At 49.3% G+C, this 15,322-nt stretch overlaps 1 protein-coding gene across 1 annotated transcript; it reads right to left on the bottom strand.

The window, feature by feature from the left end:
- Window positions 1–1,071: 1,071 nt before the first annotated feature.
- On the bottom strand, window positions 1,072–2,864 carry Hoxb13 (homeobox B13). Its single transcript, XM_055620592.1, has 2 exons — window positions 2,264–2,864; window positions 1,072–1,325 (listed from the first exon to the last, which is right to left on the bottom strand). The coding sequence occupies exons 1-2, from the start codon at window positions 2,862–2,864 to the stop codon at window positions 1,072–1,074; spliced, it is 855 nt and encodes a 284-aa protein (XP_055476567.1).
- Window positions 2,865–15,322: the final 12,458 nt, after the last annotated feature.

Below are 15,322 nucleotides of genomic sequence, written 5' to 3'. Positions count from 1 at the left end.
TTTGTTTTTCAAGATAGGGTTTTGGCTGTCCTGGACTCGCTTTGTAGACCAGGCTGGCCTTGAACTCACAAGGATCCACCAGCCTTTGCCTCTCTGAGTGCTGGGATTAAAAGCATGTACCACCAGTGCTCTTGAAAGGCCTGAAGATAGGATGGGACACTGCCCTGTTCTGTCACCACTGGGCCTGAAAGGAGTCCTGACAAAGCCACATAGGACTATTGCATATGACTCCTAATGCCCAACAAACCCTGACCCAGTTGGGTCAGAAGCACGAGACTCTCCCACATCTGTCTTTTTTTTTTTTTTTTACAAGAAGTGGAGTTTGAGAGGTCCTAGGCAATTGTCTGGCCAACTCTGCAAATCCTCCCTTTGAGTTCCATTCCCGGTGGTTCTGACCCAATCAGGTCAGTGGTCTCATTTTCACAGAACTACAAAATCTCAGCACTTGCCGGGGGGGGGGGGGTGTTTTCCCAATATGTACAGCCTAGGAGGTTGTCAGAGAGGAGTGAGAACACAGGAGGAGGTGAGCAGGAAGCACTCTTTAACATGCCAGTTACCATCTTTGAAAAAAAAAAATGCCAAGTGGGCATGGCGTGGGCACCTTGGAAGGCCGAACTTGCCTTTGTCCCCCAGCCACTGGAGTTGGGTGGAGGGCACGCTGGGTGTACATGGCGAGGGATCTGAGAGGAAAGTGTCCTACAAAAAGATCTTCTTCCAAATTTATTCACAATCAGCTCAACTCATGAAGGAGGTTTCTAAGCGCTCTACAGAGCTCTAGATAGAAAATATGAGACTACTTATCATTGCGGCTAGTACTGGTTATGAGGTTATCGCCACTGTTAGGATGAATGATTACGACTGACGCAGACTGTCCGGAACCCCGTGGAGGGGACTGTGATTTCAGGCCTCACGTTCCTGGCACATGCAGGATTCCCCCGGAACTTAGTAGCCTGATAAAGGCGTCACCCATCTCTTGGGGGTCCCACGGCCAAGTCCTCTGCCAGTCCCCGCCCTGACAGGCTCCCAATTCTCCCGGACAAGCCCTCTTCCCCTGCCCATCCCCTCTGGCGCTCACGGGGTAGCGCTGGTCTTGACCTTGGCAAGAACCTTTTTCTCCTTGACCCGGCGGTTCTGAAACCAGATGGTAATCTGGCGTTCAGAGAGGCTGGTGGCTGCCGAGATCTTGCGCCTCTTGTCCTTGGTGATGAACTTGTTGGCTGCGTATTCCCGTTCCAGCTCCCTCAACTGCCCCTTGCTATAGGGAATGCGTTTTTTGCGGCCTCGGCGGAAGGCACAGCCGTCCGGTGGGTGCTGGGTGCTGGGCTCTGTGTGGCGAGAAAGAGAGGGAGGAAAACGCAGCAGCTCAGTCCCCTCTCTAGACCCGGGCCCTGCAAGCCTCAGGGCTACGTCATCCTGCAGGCACTTCCTGAGCCCCCGATGCGAGGGCCCTGCGCCCTCAGAGCACACAGAGACTCGCTAGATTGTGCCTGATTCCCTGCTCGCCACTCACTCAGCCTCTGCTCCCGCCGGCCACCCCCACCTTCACTGGCCTCACCTCAGGAGTCCGAAAACACACCCACCCTGTCAGGTTTTTGTCCGAAAACACACAATCTGCCCTCACATGCGCGTTCAGACTCAGCCACTCCTACAAACTGGCAAATTATGTCCATGAGAAAACAGGTTTATGTTGCACACACACACACACACACACACACACACACACACACACACACTTTAATACAGTCAAAGAAAAATTCTCCTTTCGAAATTGAAGGCTCATCTAAAAAAATTAAAAAATAAAAATAAAAAGCAAGGGGTTGCATTCTCTAGGAAACGCCCAATAGCCCAATAGCTCTGATCCCACCCCTCACTGCCACCCTCAAAACTACTGATTAGGTCATTTGGCCTTTGTGTAGAATTAGGCTGGGACTGTCCTGGGAAGGGACAACTCTGGCCCCAATCTACAGCAGAGATCCAAAGTTTCCCCGACATATTGAAAGGCTGGTCCCAGAGCCTAGTCTAGAAAGTCTAGAAAGCTGGCTACTCTCAAGCGCCCTGCTGGGGTCCCCCAACCTGACCCCCTGAGGCTTCTACCTAGGCCCTCCAGCTGTCAGGACCCTCCTTCAAAGTCCTGCTAAGCACCTAAGGAGCCCCAGGCTCCTCCTCACCAGTCCTAAGTCTCCCTGCTTCTCCTCTTCCTCCTTCCAAGCTAGTGCCAGCGTAGCCCATGCCCAGAGCCAAGGGGAGTCAGAGTAGAAGTTACCTGCAAACGCCGCTTTCCAGAAAGGTCCGGGTGGGTTCTGTTCACCTTGGCAACACATCTGGCTGTTCCAGCCACCGGCCAGGGCCCAAGGCTGGTAACTGTCCACAGGAAGCAGGGAGTCGTGGCGCGGCTCCCCCGGGGCTCCCAGGGTCTGCACCACAGACACATCCAGGTAACTGGCCATGGGCTGGTAAGGTCCCGGGTAGCCCGGATAAAAGGCAAACTCGGTGGGCCGGCTAGGGTACTCCTCCCCAGGCGCGGGGGTTTCCGAAGGGTAGGTAGCCAGGGTGGCCGTCTGGGCACAGGACTTTAGAGAGCTCCTAGACACTCGGCAAGAGTAATACCCGCCTCCAAAGTAGCCATAAGGCACGGGGGCTGGAGATGCCCCCTGGGGCACCCCAGGACAAGGGTGGCACTGCTTTGGTGGCTCCGCAGAGCCTGGCAGATCCAGGGGGTTGTAGTTGACAGTCGGCATCAGCGTTGGCGCCGCGGGATGGCTAGCCAGTGGGGAGTGGGCGGCTAGATTCCGTCCCCCTCCAGCTCCCAGCAAACCCTCGATATCCTTCGCCCCGTCCAAGGTGGCATAATTGCCCGGCTCCATGGGGCCAACGATCGGCTCATGGGGAGCCGAGGGTGGGGGTTCTAGGGGGCAGCCAGCTCTCTCTCCCCACCCAGGCCCGGGGAATCCTAAGCGTTTTAAATTGCTCCCAGCTCGCAAGGCGCCTGCATTTCGCCTGGCTGGGCCGTCTTGACGCAAGAGACGCAGGAGCCCGGGCAGGAGCGCTGATTGGCTGCGGCCTAGGGTAGAGAGGCTCATAAAATCCTCCCCGCAGAAATTGTAGGGGGGGGTCCGGGGGGGAGAGAAGGGACAGGGAGCCCGGCTCCGCCTCCTCTCTTCTTTCCCTCTCTGCCTGTATCTGTCTTTCTGTTCCTTTCTGTATTTGTGTCTGTCTTTCTCTGTGTGTCTCTTGTCTCTCCATGCTCTCTCGCTCTCTCTCCCCCTCTCCCTCTCTCTATCCCTGGCTCTCTGTCTTCTGTGCTTTGGCAGGTTTAACGAGAGAATAAAAAGCTCTCCCAATAAAGTGTCCATCTCCTGAGGATGGGGGGAGTCGGGGGAAGGGCTGGGAGGCCACTTCGGGCTGCCTCAAAGGAGAACCGGGGAATGTTTGAGTTAAGAGGGAATGGGAGCTACAGGCATCAGGAGGCTCTCTGCTTTGGGTCCTGGGTACTAGCAACCCTAGTTCACTGTAGATACCCCTCCTGTCCCGAATACGCTGTGCCGAGGGAAGCGCCTCCAAGGTCCCTTCCCTAGGGACCCTGCCTAGCCACAACCCTGAAGGCTCTGGAGGCCCCAATCGGGGTGAGGCGGAGCCTAGGGGCGGGGGACACGAAGGAGCGCAGAAAACGTGCAATCCATGGCCCAGAGCACGCAAAGTCCGGACCTGAAGGGGAAATGGAGCCTCTGGATGTCTGGGAAGGGGTCTGGGTTTCCGTTTAAGGGTGGAGAAAGAGGCTAAAAGTCACAGGGCTTTGCTCGAAGGAGTAGACTAGGGGTGGGAAAGAGGAGGAAGGGAAAGAGAGAGGGGAGGAGGAGAGAGGAAGGGAGAGAGTGAGAGAGAGAGATTGGTAGTCACAAACGGGAAGATTGTATCCCCATTTTTTCCGGGATCTGCAGTTCGTGGGCGTCCTGGGTCTCAAGAACGCAGGTGCTTGGTCTGTGTGGGGCCGTTCTGCCCTTTGGTGTCCTCTCTAGAGGCCAGGAAGCCCAAGAAACCAACCCTGGCCCCTTCCACACAACTGAGGGGCTAGAAGCTCAGGAGCCCCTAGCTGCCTCCTGCGGGCTTTAAATTTCCTTAGGAGTTAAAGAGGATGAGAGCCAGGGCCTCTACTACTAGAATTGCCCTAGGCCCCTCTGTTGGGGCCTATTGTGTTGCAGATTCAAACAGCTCGCTTGACAAATCTACCTTTAAAGATTTTCACTTCCAACAGAAATCCTGGGTGTTTTCTCGGGTTTTTATAAACTCTCAGATTTTTTTTCCCCCTGCAGGAAATTGAACTTTTTATTCTACACCGAGGGCTTGATTGCAAGAGTGGGCTTAGCCAAAGCCTGTAGCCAGCCTGAACTTAAACTTGAGTCACCTTGTGGGAAAGGGCCCGTGAAAGCCAGACTTGAGGCTTGTAACATACTGCTTATCGCTCTTAACAAACATTGCTAATAACTGACAGCAGGCACAGAAATCTCAGCTGGTTTTTGTCGCATTTGAAAATGGGAAAGAAAAGGAAGGTTTCTCTTCACTGGTGCCCAGAGCCCCATCAAGGGACGAAAGGACCAGAGTTTCCCCCTAAAAACTAAGAACTTTTCAGTTTTTCACAAAGCAAATTTCCAGTTTTTTAGCCTTGGCTAGCAGAGACACCTATATGCTAGCACATAGAGGATATGGTGGTTCAGGCCTTGGCTTTCAGCACTCACTCGGGAGGCAGGGGCAGGTCTTTTGAGACCCAGCCTGGTCTACAGAACAGCTAGGTCTATACAGAGAAAACCCTGTCTTGGAGCGGGGATGGGGGTGATCAAAATCACTTGAAGAGCTACCATTTCTGGACGCAAAGGAAAATTTTATGTCTATCAGGGGTTAAGGTCTAGTTCTTGAGCTAGCAGATCACTGAAACTCCATCCGGAAGATTTGCATGGCCGCTGAAGACATGACATGCAGATTTTCATACCATTTATTTATTTATTTATTTATTTGTTATTGTTTGGTTTTGCTTTTAAGACAGGGTTGGTTTCTCTGTGTAGCCTTGGCCGTCCTGGACTCGCTTTGTAGACCAGGTTGGCCTTGAACTCATAACGATCGATCTGCCGGACTTTGCCTCCCTGAATGCTGAGATTATAGGCATGTGCCACTTGAACCCACCCAGCTACTCACAGCATTTTATACCAGAGACTCAAACTCCCTTTGTAGCTGAAGGTATCATTGAAATTCTGATCTTTCAGCCTAGCATAGCCTTTGCCTTTAATCACAGCACTCAGAGAGGCAGAGGCAGCAGATTGCTGTGAGTTTGAGGCCAGCCTGGTCTACAAATTGAGTCCAGGACAGCCGAGGCTACACAGGGAAACCCTGTCCTGAAAAACAAAACAAACAAAAACAAAAGAAATTCTGATCTTTCTGCATCTACCTTCCAAGTGCTGTTGTGGTTACAAAAACAAAATCTCTCTCTCTCTCTCTCTTTTTTTTTTCAGCACTCAGAATTGAACTCAGAATGGATTATTCTACTGGCTTCTGTGTTTTTAAAAGGAAATAGGGTAATAGTGATGCCACGAACTAAATCTGTTTCATCACCATCCTTAGGAGCTCCAAGCTGCAAACATGTCAAATTCCATCAATAATGGGAGAGGCAAAGAAATCAAGCTGGAATTAAACACCCGGATTTAAAAAACAAAACAAAACAAACAAACAAACAAAAAAAAGCAAACTACTGCTAAATTCAACATGGATGATTTACACTTATCTGTTGGTGAAAGAAGCCAGCTAGAAAAGACCAAATTTGTATGAGTTCATGTCTACATAGTTCAAGAACTTTGTGTAGGGACTGAGGTCAGACTAGAAATGAGCCAAGGGGGTGAGGGGGTGGGTGACAACTAGAAATGCTATCTCAACATGGATGGAAACTGGGTGTGTGGGTGTACTCAGTTTGTAAAAAAAACCCGTATGCTTGGGGTTTCTGCTCCTACCCCCACCAGTTCTTGAAGAAAAGTAATGAGACAGCAGTGGTCGCCTAGCCTGTGTGAGGTCCTGGGTTCCATCTGTAACACACCCTGAGGGGAAACAAAAAAAAAATCACAGCGCCATTGCCTGCAACTGAGCTTTTTGGAGACAAAATGCTTGTGTAAGCATGCACAGAAATAAGCATGGAACTGGATGTATAGGGCTCCTTGTAGAATTCGGGCCTGACTGAGTTTCAACTTTGCCCCCCAGTGGCACTCGCCACCTGGACCAGGAACTCCCTCCAGACCAGACGTTTTTCAACACAAATAGTGCCCTGAGTTTGGGTTCGTTCCCTCCGTAATTCACTTAGTATCTATTCTAGCCCAAGAGACACGTCTATGTATGGATCTTATTAACACGTGAGCTGGGCTCCTGTTCCCTTTGCATATCCGTATACATGCCTCCTCGGTCTGTGGCTTGCCACAGATCTCAACTGTAAAACGGGATTTTTGGTCTCCTCTCTAAAATGGTGCTGGTAATTCTTACCTCACAGGAACGCTAGGACGGTTTAATGGGATTTTTGCATAGGGAAGCATTCTGCAAACGGAATAAACGGACTTCAATCTTAGGTTCCTGTGTGTGTGTCTAATGAAACCATCGGCTTTTACTTAAAAAGAAGAGCTGGCCTAGAACATACGGGTCATTTCTTCCTACCGCACGAACCCGGGTTCCCACCCAGAAACTGAGTCCCTGGGACTCTGCGGAAGTCCAGATCCCAAACCCTTCCCAAAGCCCCCGGCGCTCCGGTCTCTCCACCAGCGCCCCTAGTCCTTTCTCCAGCTTCACAGAAGTCTTTGTGTCCCGCTGGGAACCTCCTGTTAAACCCACCGGGAGGAGTCTGGAGCCTCAGGAGCCCCCTTTAGCGACACAGCCAAAAGCCCTGAAAGCCTCAGCATGCTCCTTTACATACCCGCCAGACACCTCCAGGAAGGTCAAGGCCAAGTTGAAAGTTAAGAGTCTGTTTACCTCCAGGATCCCATTCAGCGCAGCCCCGCAGACCGCCTGTGACCTTTACGGCCTGGCCTTTGAGCGAGGCCGACCCGCCCCCAGGGGTTCCGGCCACGGGGACTTGGCACCTCGGTGTCAGCTCCCGCCCCAACTCGGGCTCGGGAGGGAGGGGGCGAGATGGGCCCACCCGCTCCACCTAGGGGCATTTGTTACTCTTCACTTTGTGTTACCCTTCAGGGAGAGCCCCGCGGCCTTCATCCCAACTGGAGCGGTGTCTGTGTCTGTCGTGGCAACGATGGCGGCCCTCAGGTCGCTGGTGGCGAGGAGTGATTTATTTGCAGAGAGGCCTGGGACACTTCCTCCTCGGGAAAGGACCTGGTTCGCCCGACCCACAGGACTGTAAGGGCATGGCTGAACTTCCTGGGGTCCCCCGCTTCTCCCCATCATGACAATGACCGGCCCTGCTCCTGTTTTGCTCCCCGCCCCCCCCCTTTTCGCCCATTCTTTTCTTCAGACTATGTTTTTTTTTTCCCCTGACTTTATTCTTTTGTGAGCTTTCTTTCCCTTTTATGTTTGAGTTTCTTTTTTTTTCTGTCTTTACTTCCACTTTAGTTACCTCCATTTCACATTCTTTTCTCCGTTTCTTTCTCTTTTTTTCACCTTACTCCTTGCATTCTCGTGCCCATGTCTTTTAATCTATTTTTTTTTCCTTTTTTCCCCTTCTTGTTTGACGCCTGCAGGGTTATGTCTTTGTCCTTTTTTTTTTTTAATTTTAGTCTCTCTTTTTTTTTTCTTTTTCCCCCCCCCCCCCCAACACACACATTTTTCCTTTTCTGCCCTCTTGCACAATTTCTCATTATTCTTTTCTGAAGTCTGGGAAGGCCTGCCACCCTGCAGTGGCTGGAGCCTGTGACAGGACAGAGAAGACCTGGGGGGGCCTGTGTGGGGCTGGGACATCTCTCATGGCTGCCTTAAAATAAAGCCCTTCCAAGTTTATTCCGCAAGTCTTAGAGGAAAGGTTAGATAAACTGACTTTGGGATCCAAAGCTACAACTGCCCACAGGATGGAGGCATGACAGGGTTAGTCAGGAGGCCGCTGTAACAGCCACCCTGACTCCCCAACCTGAGCAGCTCTGCAGCTGAGCAGCAAAGCTTAGAGGGAAAGAAGGAGTTGTTGCTGAGCGGATAGGCTAGATGCTGTCTGCATGCTTCTGCTGCTGCTGCTGCATGCCCGAGAGGTGGGGGGTGGAGGGGGGTGTGTGCTCTCTCTCTCTCTAAAAGCTTTTAGAACCAAGCCAGTGAAACGGTGAGTGGGGTCAAAAACAGACAGAGGAAAGAGAATGGCTTTGAGCAGGGACCAAACGCCTCTGGGTCTCTGGTCTTGGAACGTTGGACAATCACACTCCCCAGCTCCCTCTTCCAACCGCTGGCCTTGCAAGGGTCAGAGCATGCTAGCACGTAGGGCAAGCCTCACACCCATCCCCCAGGCTCCAGGCTCCAGGCTCAGTTTTTTCTGTGTGCTCTACTTGAAAGGGAATGGCTGCTTCTGCTTCCCTCTGAACCTCCAGCAGGGAAGAGGTCTAGAAGAACATGTAGAAGATACCACTGCTTCTGATTTGGATCTATGGTTAGCTGCCATTACTGGGACCCAAGGAAGCCAGTTCTGCCTGGATACCTTGATGGAGCAAGTCACTCAGGATGGCGCACCAGGATGTACATGCTACCAGACGCTACCATGAAATGACACCAAACTGACACTGAAATTCACCTGCCCAACTGTCCCTCTAGTTCCCTGAGAAGCTCTCCAGAGACACCCTCAACCCAGAGACCCCTGAACCTGGAGGGGCAGGGCAGGATCTTTAAGTGCCCCTCCTCCCCAGTCATTCATTGTCTTTGGGGTTTGTAGCAACCTCCAAACCTCCAGGAGACTGGGAGACTGGGCTTCTCTTCCAACACCTGGGGTCTCTGGAATGAGACCTCTTTTAACAAGGAAGTGCCTACAAGTTCACACTCCCCCAATCTTTCCACCCTGCTTTTTCCTTCAGAGACTGTGGACGTTGGTGGCAGTGACATTGGTGATAATGATAATTTCCATTCTCAAGGCCTCTAGGATAGAACTTCTCTTAAACCCAAAGAGGTGTCCACACCAAGTCCCCAGTTCACACACGAAGCCTAAAATAGAAATGCAGATTTGAGGCTTGGGACCCTGAGGGCTGGGAGGGATACTTTGAAAGATTATTTATTTATCTATCTATTTATTTATTTCTTGTTCTAATTCCTACACCTCCCTTGCTGAGAGTGGTCCATCTCCCTCATCTCTGTCCCCATTCCAAATTGCAAAGTCTTGTTTCCTTTCCTGTCACTAAATTATGTGTTCCAAGAAACAAGGCTAGAAGAGAAGGAGGAAAAGCAAGCATGTATCTCTCTCTCCCTCTCTCTCTCTCTCTCTCTCTCTCTCTCTCTCTCTCACACACACACACACACACATGGGATTATGGGAAAGGGCCATGATCCATCCCTACTGAGTCATTTCTATCCTTTTTTCAGCACTCATGGGTTCCTGCTCTTGAAAATGAAAAAAAGGACTAAGTCCTGGGTACTCTAAAGACTTTAAATAGAACCTCTTTGATTCCAAGAATCAAAGGTAGCCACCCCACCCCAGTCAGCAGTTCTGAACCTCAGCCCCAGCTTGATATGAATGTCAGGCAGTTCCTGGTTACTGCCCTGTGAACCCTGACCTGGGGGAAAGTCCATTCCAGCCGGGTCTCCAAGGTTCTGGCCCAGCCATTCCTTTCAGATGCTAACACCTGGCTGACCGGCTGGAGCCCGCCCTCATGAACTCTACTAGCCTAAACCTGGTATTTGGGTCATACCCACGGAATCTTTCCTCCAAGCGGATTCTGAGATTGGAACAGAGTCCTTAGCCTTTCTTGGCTCCGGATCTTCTGAGCTTAACCCGGAACACCCTCCCACCTCTGAATCCTACAGAGTTTCTCCGAGAGTTCTGTGAAAACTGGGGAAGCATTTGTCACTTTCTACTGGAAAGTCACACGCAATCCCCCACCACTAATACCAAAAATCATTCCTCGGGACCCTGGCTGTTTTTCTGTTCTTGTTCTTGTTTTTTGTTTTTTTCCTCTTAAATGACTGGGGTGGAGCTTAAACGACTTGGCTGGCTAGAGATTCTGACCATAGGTGCTACTGCAGCAAAATGACATCAGGGACTCACTCGGGAGCTAAGCATTTGGAAGTATAGGAAGTTTTGTCTGGGAAATTACTAATTAGGACTATCTCCAAACGATGAATATGTCCAGCACCCCTCTCTTCCTTCTCTTGAACAAGAGGAAATTCCAAATCCCTTGGCTACACAAACTAGACAGTCAGTGGGGAGAAGAACCTTTAACGACTGTCCAGTTCTGTGCAGCCAAATGCTCCTGTGTCTGGGTAGCAAATGCCTTGGGCAAGGAAACCAGTAGCTATTTCTGTGGTTCCAGGCAGCTCCAAGCTGTCCTGATTGGGGCAGAAGAAGCGATGAAGAATTCAGGAGGCGTCAGGACCTTCCAGTGTTGTTCTGGCCATGGGTTCAGAACACTCAGGTGCTATGGGACAAGGACATTTTTTTTTTTCAGTCCCAGCCCTATGTCCTTCAGGTCTGAGGGAGGCAAAGGTTGGTCCCAGTGCCACCTCCTCCTAGACCCAGTGTGCTCTGGAAGGTCAGGCACAATTAGAATGGCCATGTCTCCCAGTTTCTTATTCTTGAAATGGGCCTCCATAACCCAGCTCAATCCTTGTGGCTCAAAGAAGGAGACACCTGCAGATGTCCCCCATCTTGGTCCCTCACCCCTCCACACCAGGGATAGGCTTTCTAGAATGGGGAGTCACCTTCCTTGTGGATGCAGCTCAAGACTTGAAAAGAAAATGTACTATTTGACTGCCAACTTGCTCCCACCCTGAGGCCCTAGTGTAGAGATCCCTTTCCCCTGAGCAGATGGGGGGAATTATAGCTTTAAAGGGGGAGCAAGCAGAAACCACAACCTCTTCATCAAAGGTGTGTCTAAGGGTGCTTCTCCATTTTTTCCTCAGTGTCAGCCATCCCCCTTCCCTCCACCTGGGGTCAGGGATGGACCCCAGCCCAGGCCCTTGGAAACGCAGGGAAAATTCTCAACCACTGCTTACACACTTGCCCCAGAGAAACAGTCTGATGTAGGAGGCGAGCTGATTTTTTTTTTTTCCAGCAATCAGATTGAAGGCTAGTCACATGTGGGCTTACCCAACCTTCTCTTAGATGGCAAAGCAGAGGTCTCTAGGAACATGAGCACCTCCTTTCAGCTCCTCCCTTCCAGACACTCCCCTTCACAGCAACTCCAAGGGCTTCGGTCTGATGCTCAGCCTGACCCGGTTAAGACCCTGTGTCCTGGAGGCTACTCAGCATTTCGCACACAAAGACCCCTACCCATGTGGATATCTCTCCCTTCCTCCCCCATCTTGGAAATCCAGTCTTGCTTTGTAACTGAAGGGAACTCACAAGAAAGAAAGGAAAGGAGGAAGGAAGGAAGGAAGGAAGGAAGGAAGGAAGGAAGGAAGGAAGGAAGGAAAGAAGGAAAGAAAGAAAGAAAGAAAGAAAGAAAGAAAGAAAGAAAGAAAGAAAGAAAGAAAGAAAAGCCAGTAGGGCCTAGAACTCTCAGCAGGAAATCCTCTACCTGCTGGGATTATAAAGCTGAGCACACCTAGCTACCCAGGTTAAGTGTGTTCCATTTAATCTGTACTGTACTATGAATGGGAGTGTGTTGCCATCCATGTCGTAGATTTAAAAAAAAAAAAAACAAGCAAACAACAACAACCCACCCCCCAAAAAAGAGCAAAGACCGTGGACATTTAGAGGTGCTGGGGAGATACACAGAGACTACGAGCTCTCGCTCTCTTACATTATTGAGCTCCAGATGCATTCAAAGTCTCTGGCCTTCTCAGACACCTGGCTGTCTCTCTCTCTCTCTCTTTCTCTCACAAACACACACACACACACACACACACACACACACAGAGCAACTCATAGTGATGGTGGAGGCAGGGAGGGAAGGAAGCATGAAAAAGACCTTGGCAAGTTTAAACCAGACAAAAAAAAATCACAACAGAAAGAGAAGGAAGTGGGGATACCAAGCCCCATCCATAACCAAGAAGCTATTTCCAGTTGATACCAGCTGGGAGAGGGAAAACCCAGTTTTCCTCACTGGAGTGACACTGAGTCTGTGGTCACACCCCACATCAGGAGTAGTTGGCCAACACAGAGGGACTCCATGTTTTTGGTTTGGGTTTTGTTTTTTAATTGTTTGGGGAGGGTGTTTTTTGTTGTTTGGTTGGTTTCGGTTTATTTGTTGGGTATTTTTTTTTTTCCTTGAGAGATGAAAGAATATGAAATTAGATGTGTAGGGAGAAAAAAAATCTGGGAAGAATTGGTGGACTGAAAAGAATATGACTAAAATATATAGTATAAAAATTAAAAAGAAATTTGAAAAATATGGACGTTTATGGGTTTGCCTTAAACTCAGTCCAAAAAAAAAAAAAAAAAAAAAAAAAGAGGCTTAGGAGCTTAATTTATCCAGTTCATAGAGGCTAATGAATAAGAAGGTCTAAACATTTTCTTTTTTTTTTTCTATTTATTTTCTTTCCTTTCTTTCCTCTTTCTCCATTCTTTTTTTGAGGGAGGGAGATGAGACACGTCTACTTTTATTCAATTGACCTTGGACTACTGGGTTTAAGAGACCTCCTACCCCATCCTTCGCAGTAGCCAGGAGCACAACATGATTGCTCCTTTCCTGTTCAAACGGGAAGTTTTTTGTTTTTGTTTTTGTTTTTTTTTAAATAATGTTTAGAACAGAAATAAATCTCAATATCTGAAACTGATGTTAAAAATCAGCCCAAGATTTCTGGGGAAATTACTAGAGTAAAGGAAGGAAAAAAATAAAGGGATGTTATAATAAAAGAAATGGAAAGAAAGAAAAAAAACATGTGCTTTGATTCCAAGATTAAAAAAAACTTTAACATGCAGTAAATTAACATACAATAACTGTTATTCATTGCTCCCCATGACTTCTGAAACCACAAAGGCAAAGACTAAACCTCGCTTTGGTATTCTCACCCCTTTTCAGGCCCCACACCCAACCACCAGTTCACTCCAGAAGCCTTCTCCACAAACAGCAAGCAAACTGCTGGGAACGCATTTCCTACAGTTCCGGGAGGGAGACGGGAAACTACTCTACTGAGCCTCTGCTCACACCTGCAGCTCGGCAGGGACCAGCCAGATCTAGCCAGTCTACCGCTCCAATCCAGTCCCATTCACTTCAGTCCTCTCTCTGAGAAAAAGGGTGTTAGGTGAGCGTTGAGTGTCTGCGCCCTTGATTGTCAGAGGCCCACCATCTTAGGATCCCGGAAGGAAGCTAGCATGCCTGTGTCCTTTTGTGGGATATGGGCCACAGCGTCGTCACACAGTGCTTCCTGATGGCACTGTGTTTCACACAGACAGAAAACATGGTGAAATAAATCCCCATCTCCACCACCCAGCTTCAGCAACGACCAACTCAGAGCTGGAGTATTGCAATCTTTTAAAGGCATTTAGTCATTACTGCACCCCGGAAAGACTTACTTCAGCTTGAATCTTTGGCTGATAAGAACTTCTTTTCTTTTGTTTTGCTTTGTTTTAAGTACAGCCTCTGTGTGTTTGTTGCCCAAAACAACAACAACAACAAAAAAATAGAAGAATAGTTAATGATGTGTGCGTTAGCATAGATAAGTAATCGCCTGAAAGTCCGCTCCTTGCATTCAGTCGATATATTGTCAACTTTCTCAGAACCTATAACAATGTGCTTTTCCACCCTTGGTGCTGGGATTCAGACTCCATGTGTTCCATCATGGAGCTATGCTCTCCTTTTTTCCTCGTCATTTATTTATTTATCTATTTATTTAAAAACGTGGGTCTCCAGAGCTGGCAGTACCCACGCCTTTAATCCCAGCAGAGGCAGGCAGATCTCTGGATCTTTGGGAGTTTGAGATAAGTAAGCCTGTTCTACACAGTGAGTTCCAGGCCAGCCAGAGGTACAGAGTGAGATCTTGTTTCAAAAGAAAGAAAGAGAAAGAAAAAAAGAAAGAAAGAAGGAAGGAAGGAAAGAAAGAAGGAAGGAAAGAAAAAGATTTCTGCTTCATGTTGGACTGAATGATTTTTTTGTTTGTTTTGGTTTTTTTCAAGACAGGGTTTCTCTGTGTAGCCCTGGCTGTCCTGGAACTTGATCTGTAGAGCAGACTGGTCTCAAGCCTAGAGATCCACCTGCCTCTGCCTCCTGAGTACTGAATGGCCATCACCTCAGACTGAATGACTTTTTTTTTAAATATTTTTTTAAGATTTATGTATTTGCTGGGCATGGTGGCCCATGCCTGTAATCCCAGCACTGGAGGAGTCAGAGACAGGAGGATCTCTGTGAGTTCAAGGCCAGCCTGGTCTACAAAGTGAGTCCAGGACAGCCAGGGCTACACAGACAAAAGGAAATTTAAATATTTATTTATTTAACATGTTTACATGTATGTATGTTCACTTCCATGTATGTGCCTGCTGTGTGCAGAGGTCAGAAGAAGGTATCAGATTCACTGGAACTGGATTTACGGGTGGTTGTGAGCTACCATGTGGGTGCTGGGAACTGAACCCTGGGCCTCTGGAAGAGCAGCCAACCAGTGCACTTAACTGCTGAGCCATCTCTCCAGCCCCACAACTTGTTTTATATTCACGAGTGTATCTACTCACTCATTTACTTCTGCAGTCCTGGGTGGTGAATCCGGGGATTCTTACATACAAGGCGAGTAAGGGTTTTACTTTTAACACTGAGTCCCAAAAGTTCTGTACTCACTGTCCTACCCCACCTTTCTGGGAGAGTGTGCACCTGTCTTCACTGTCCCCCAAAGAAAGAAGAGCTGGGCCAGGTCTGTGCCACTTTTCTTACTCCTTTGGTGCATGCCCCATGCTCTTCCCCAGCTCCCAGGCAGCCAGGCCTGCCTACCTACTATAAGCTTCCGGTGGCGTTGGAGACTGAGTAATTTCTGTTCCAGCTCTGATTCGGGCTGTGTGCTGCGTGTCCGTGGACTGGCCATGTTCTCTCTGAACCTCAGCCTTGTCATCTGTGAAATAGAAGCAATCCTCCCAGCAGGGCCCTTCCGAGACACACAATAAAGGAAGTCGGGCTGGCACTGGCAGCTCAGTCGGTGGAGCGCTTGCCTACCATGCAGGGAGCCCGGGGTTCAGTACCATAGACACTGGGCATGCCACCTGACTCAGAGAGTGGAGGCAGGAGGACCAGGAGTTCAA

The sequence above is a fragment of the Psammomys obesus genome, unplaced genomic scaffold (genome assembly GCF_907164565.1).
Source record: "Psammomys obesus unplaced genomic scaffold, mPsaObe1.curated_primary_1811, whole genome shotgun sequence".
In the NCBI taxonomy this organism is placed as follows: domain Eukaryota; kingdom Metazoa; phylum Chordata; class Mammalia; order Rodentia; family Muridae; genus Psammomys; species Psammomys obesus.
Note: the sequence above shows the minus strand (reverse complement) of the source record. Positions and strands in the feature narration are given on the sequence as shown.

Bases quoted from the DNA above. Each gene is read 5' to 3' on its own strand.
- Hoxb13 (XM_055620592.1), bottom strand. From the start codon at position 2,864: ATGGAGCCGGGCAATTATGCCACCTTGGACGGGGCGAAGGATATCGAG. The intron at 1,326-2,263 runs GTAACTTCTACT...CTCGCCACACAG, and splicing joins CTGGAAAGCGGCGTTTGCAG to AGCCCAGCACCCAGCACCCA.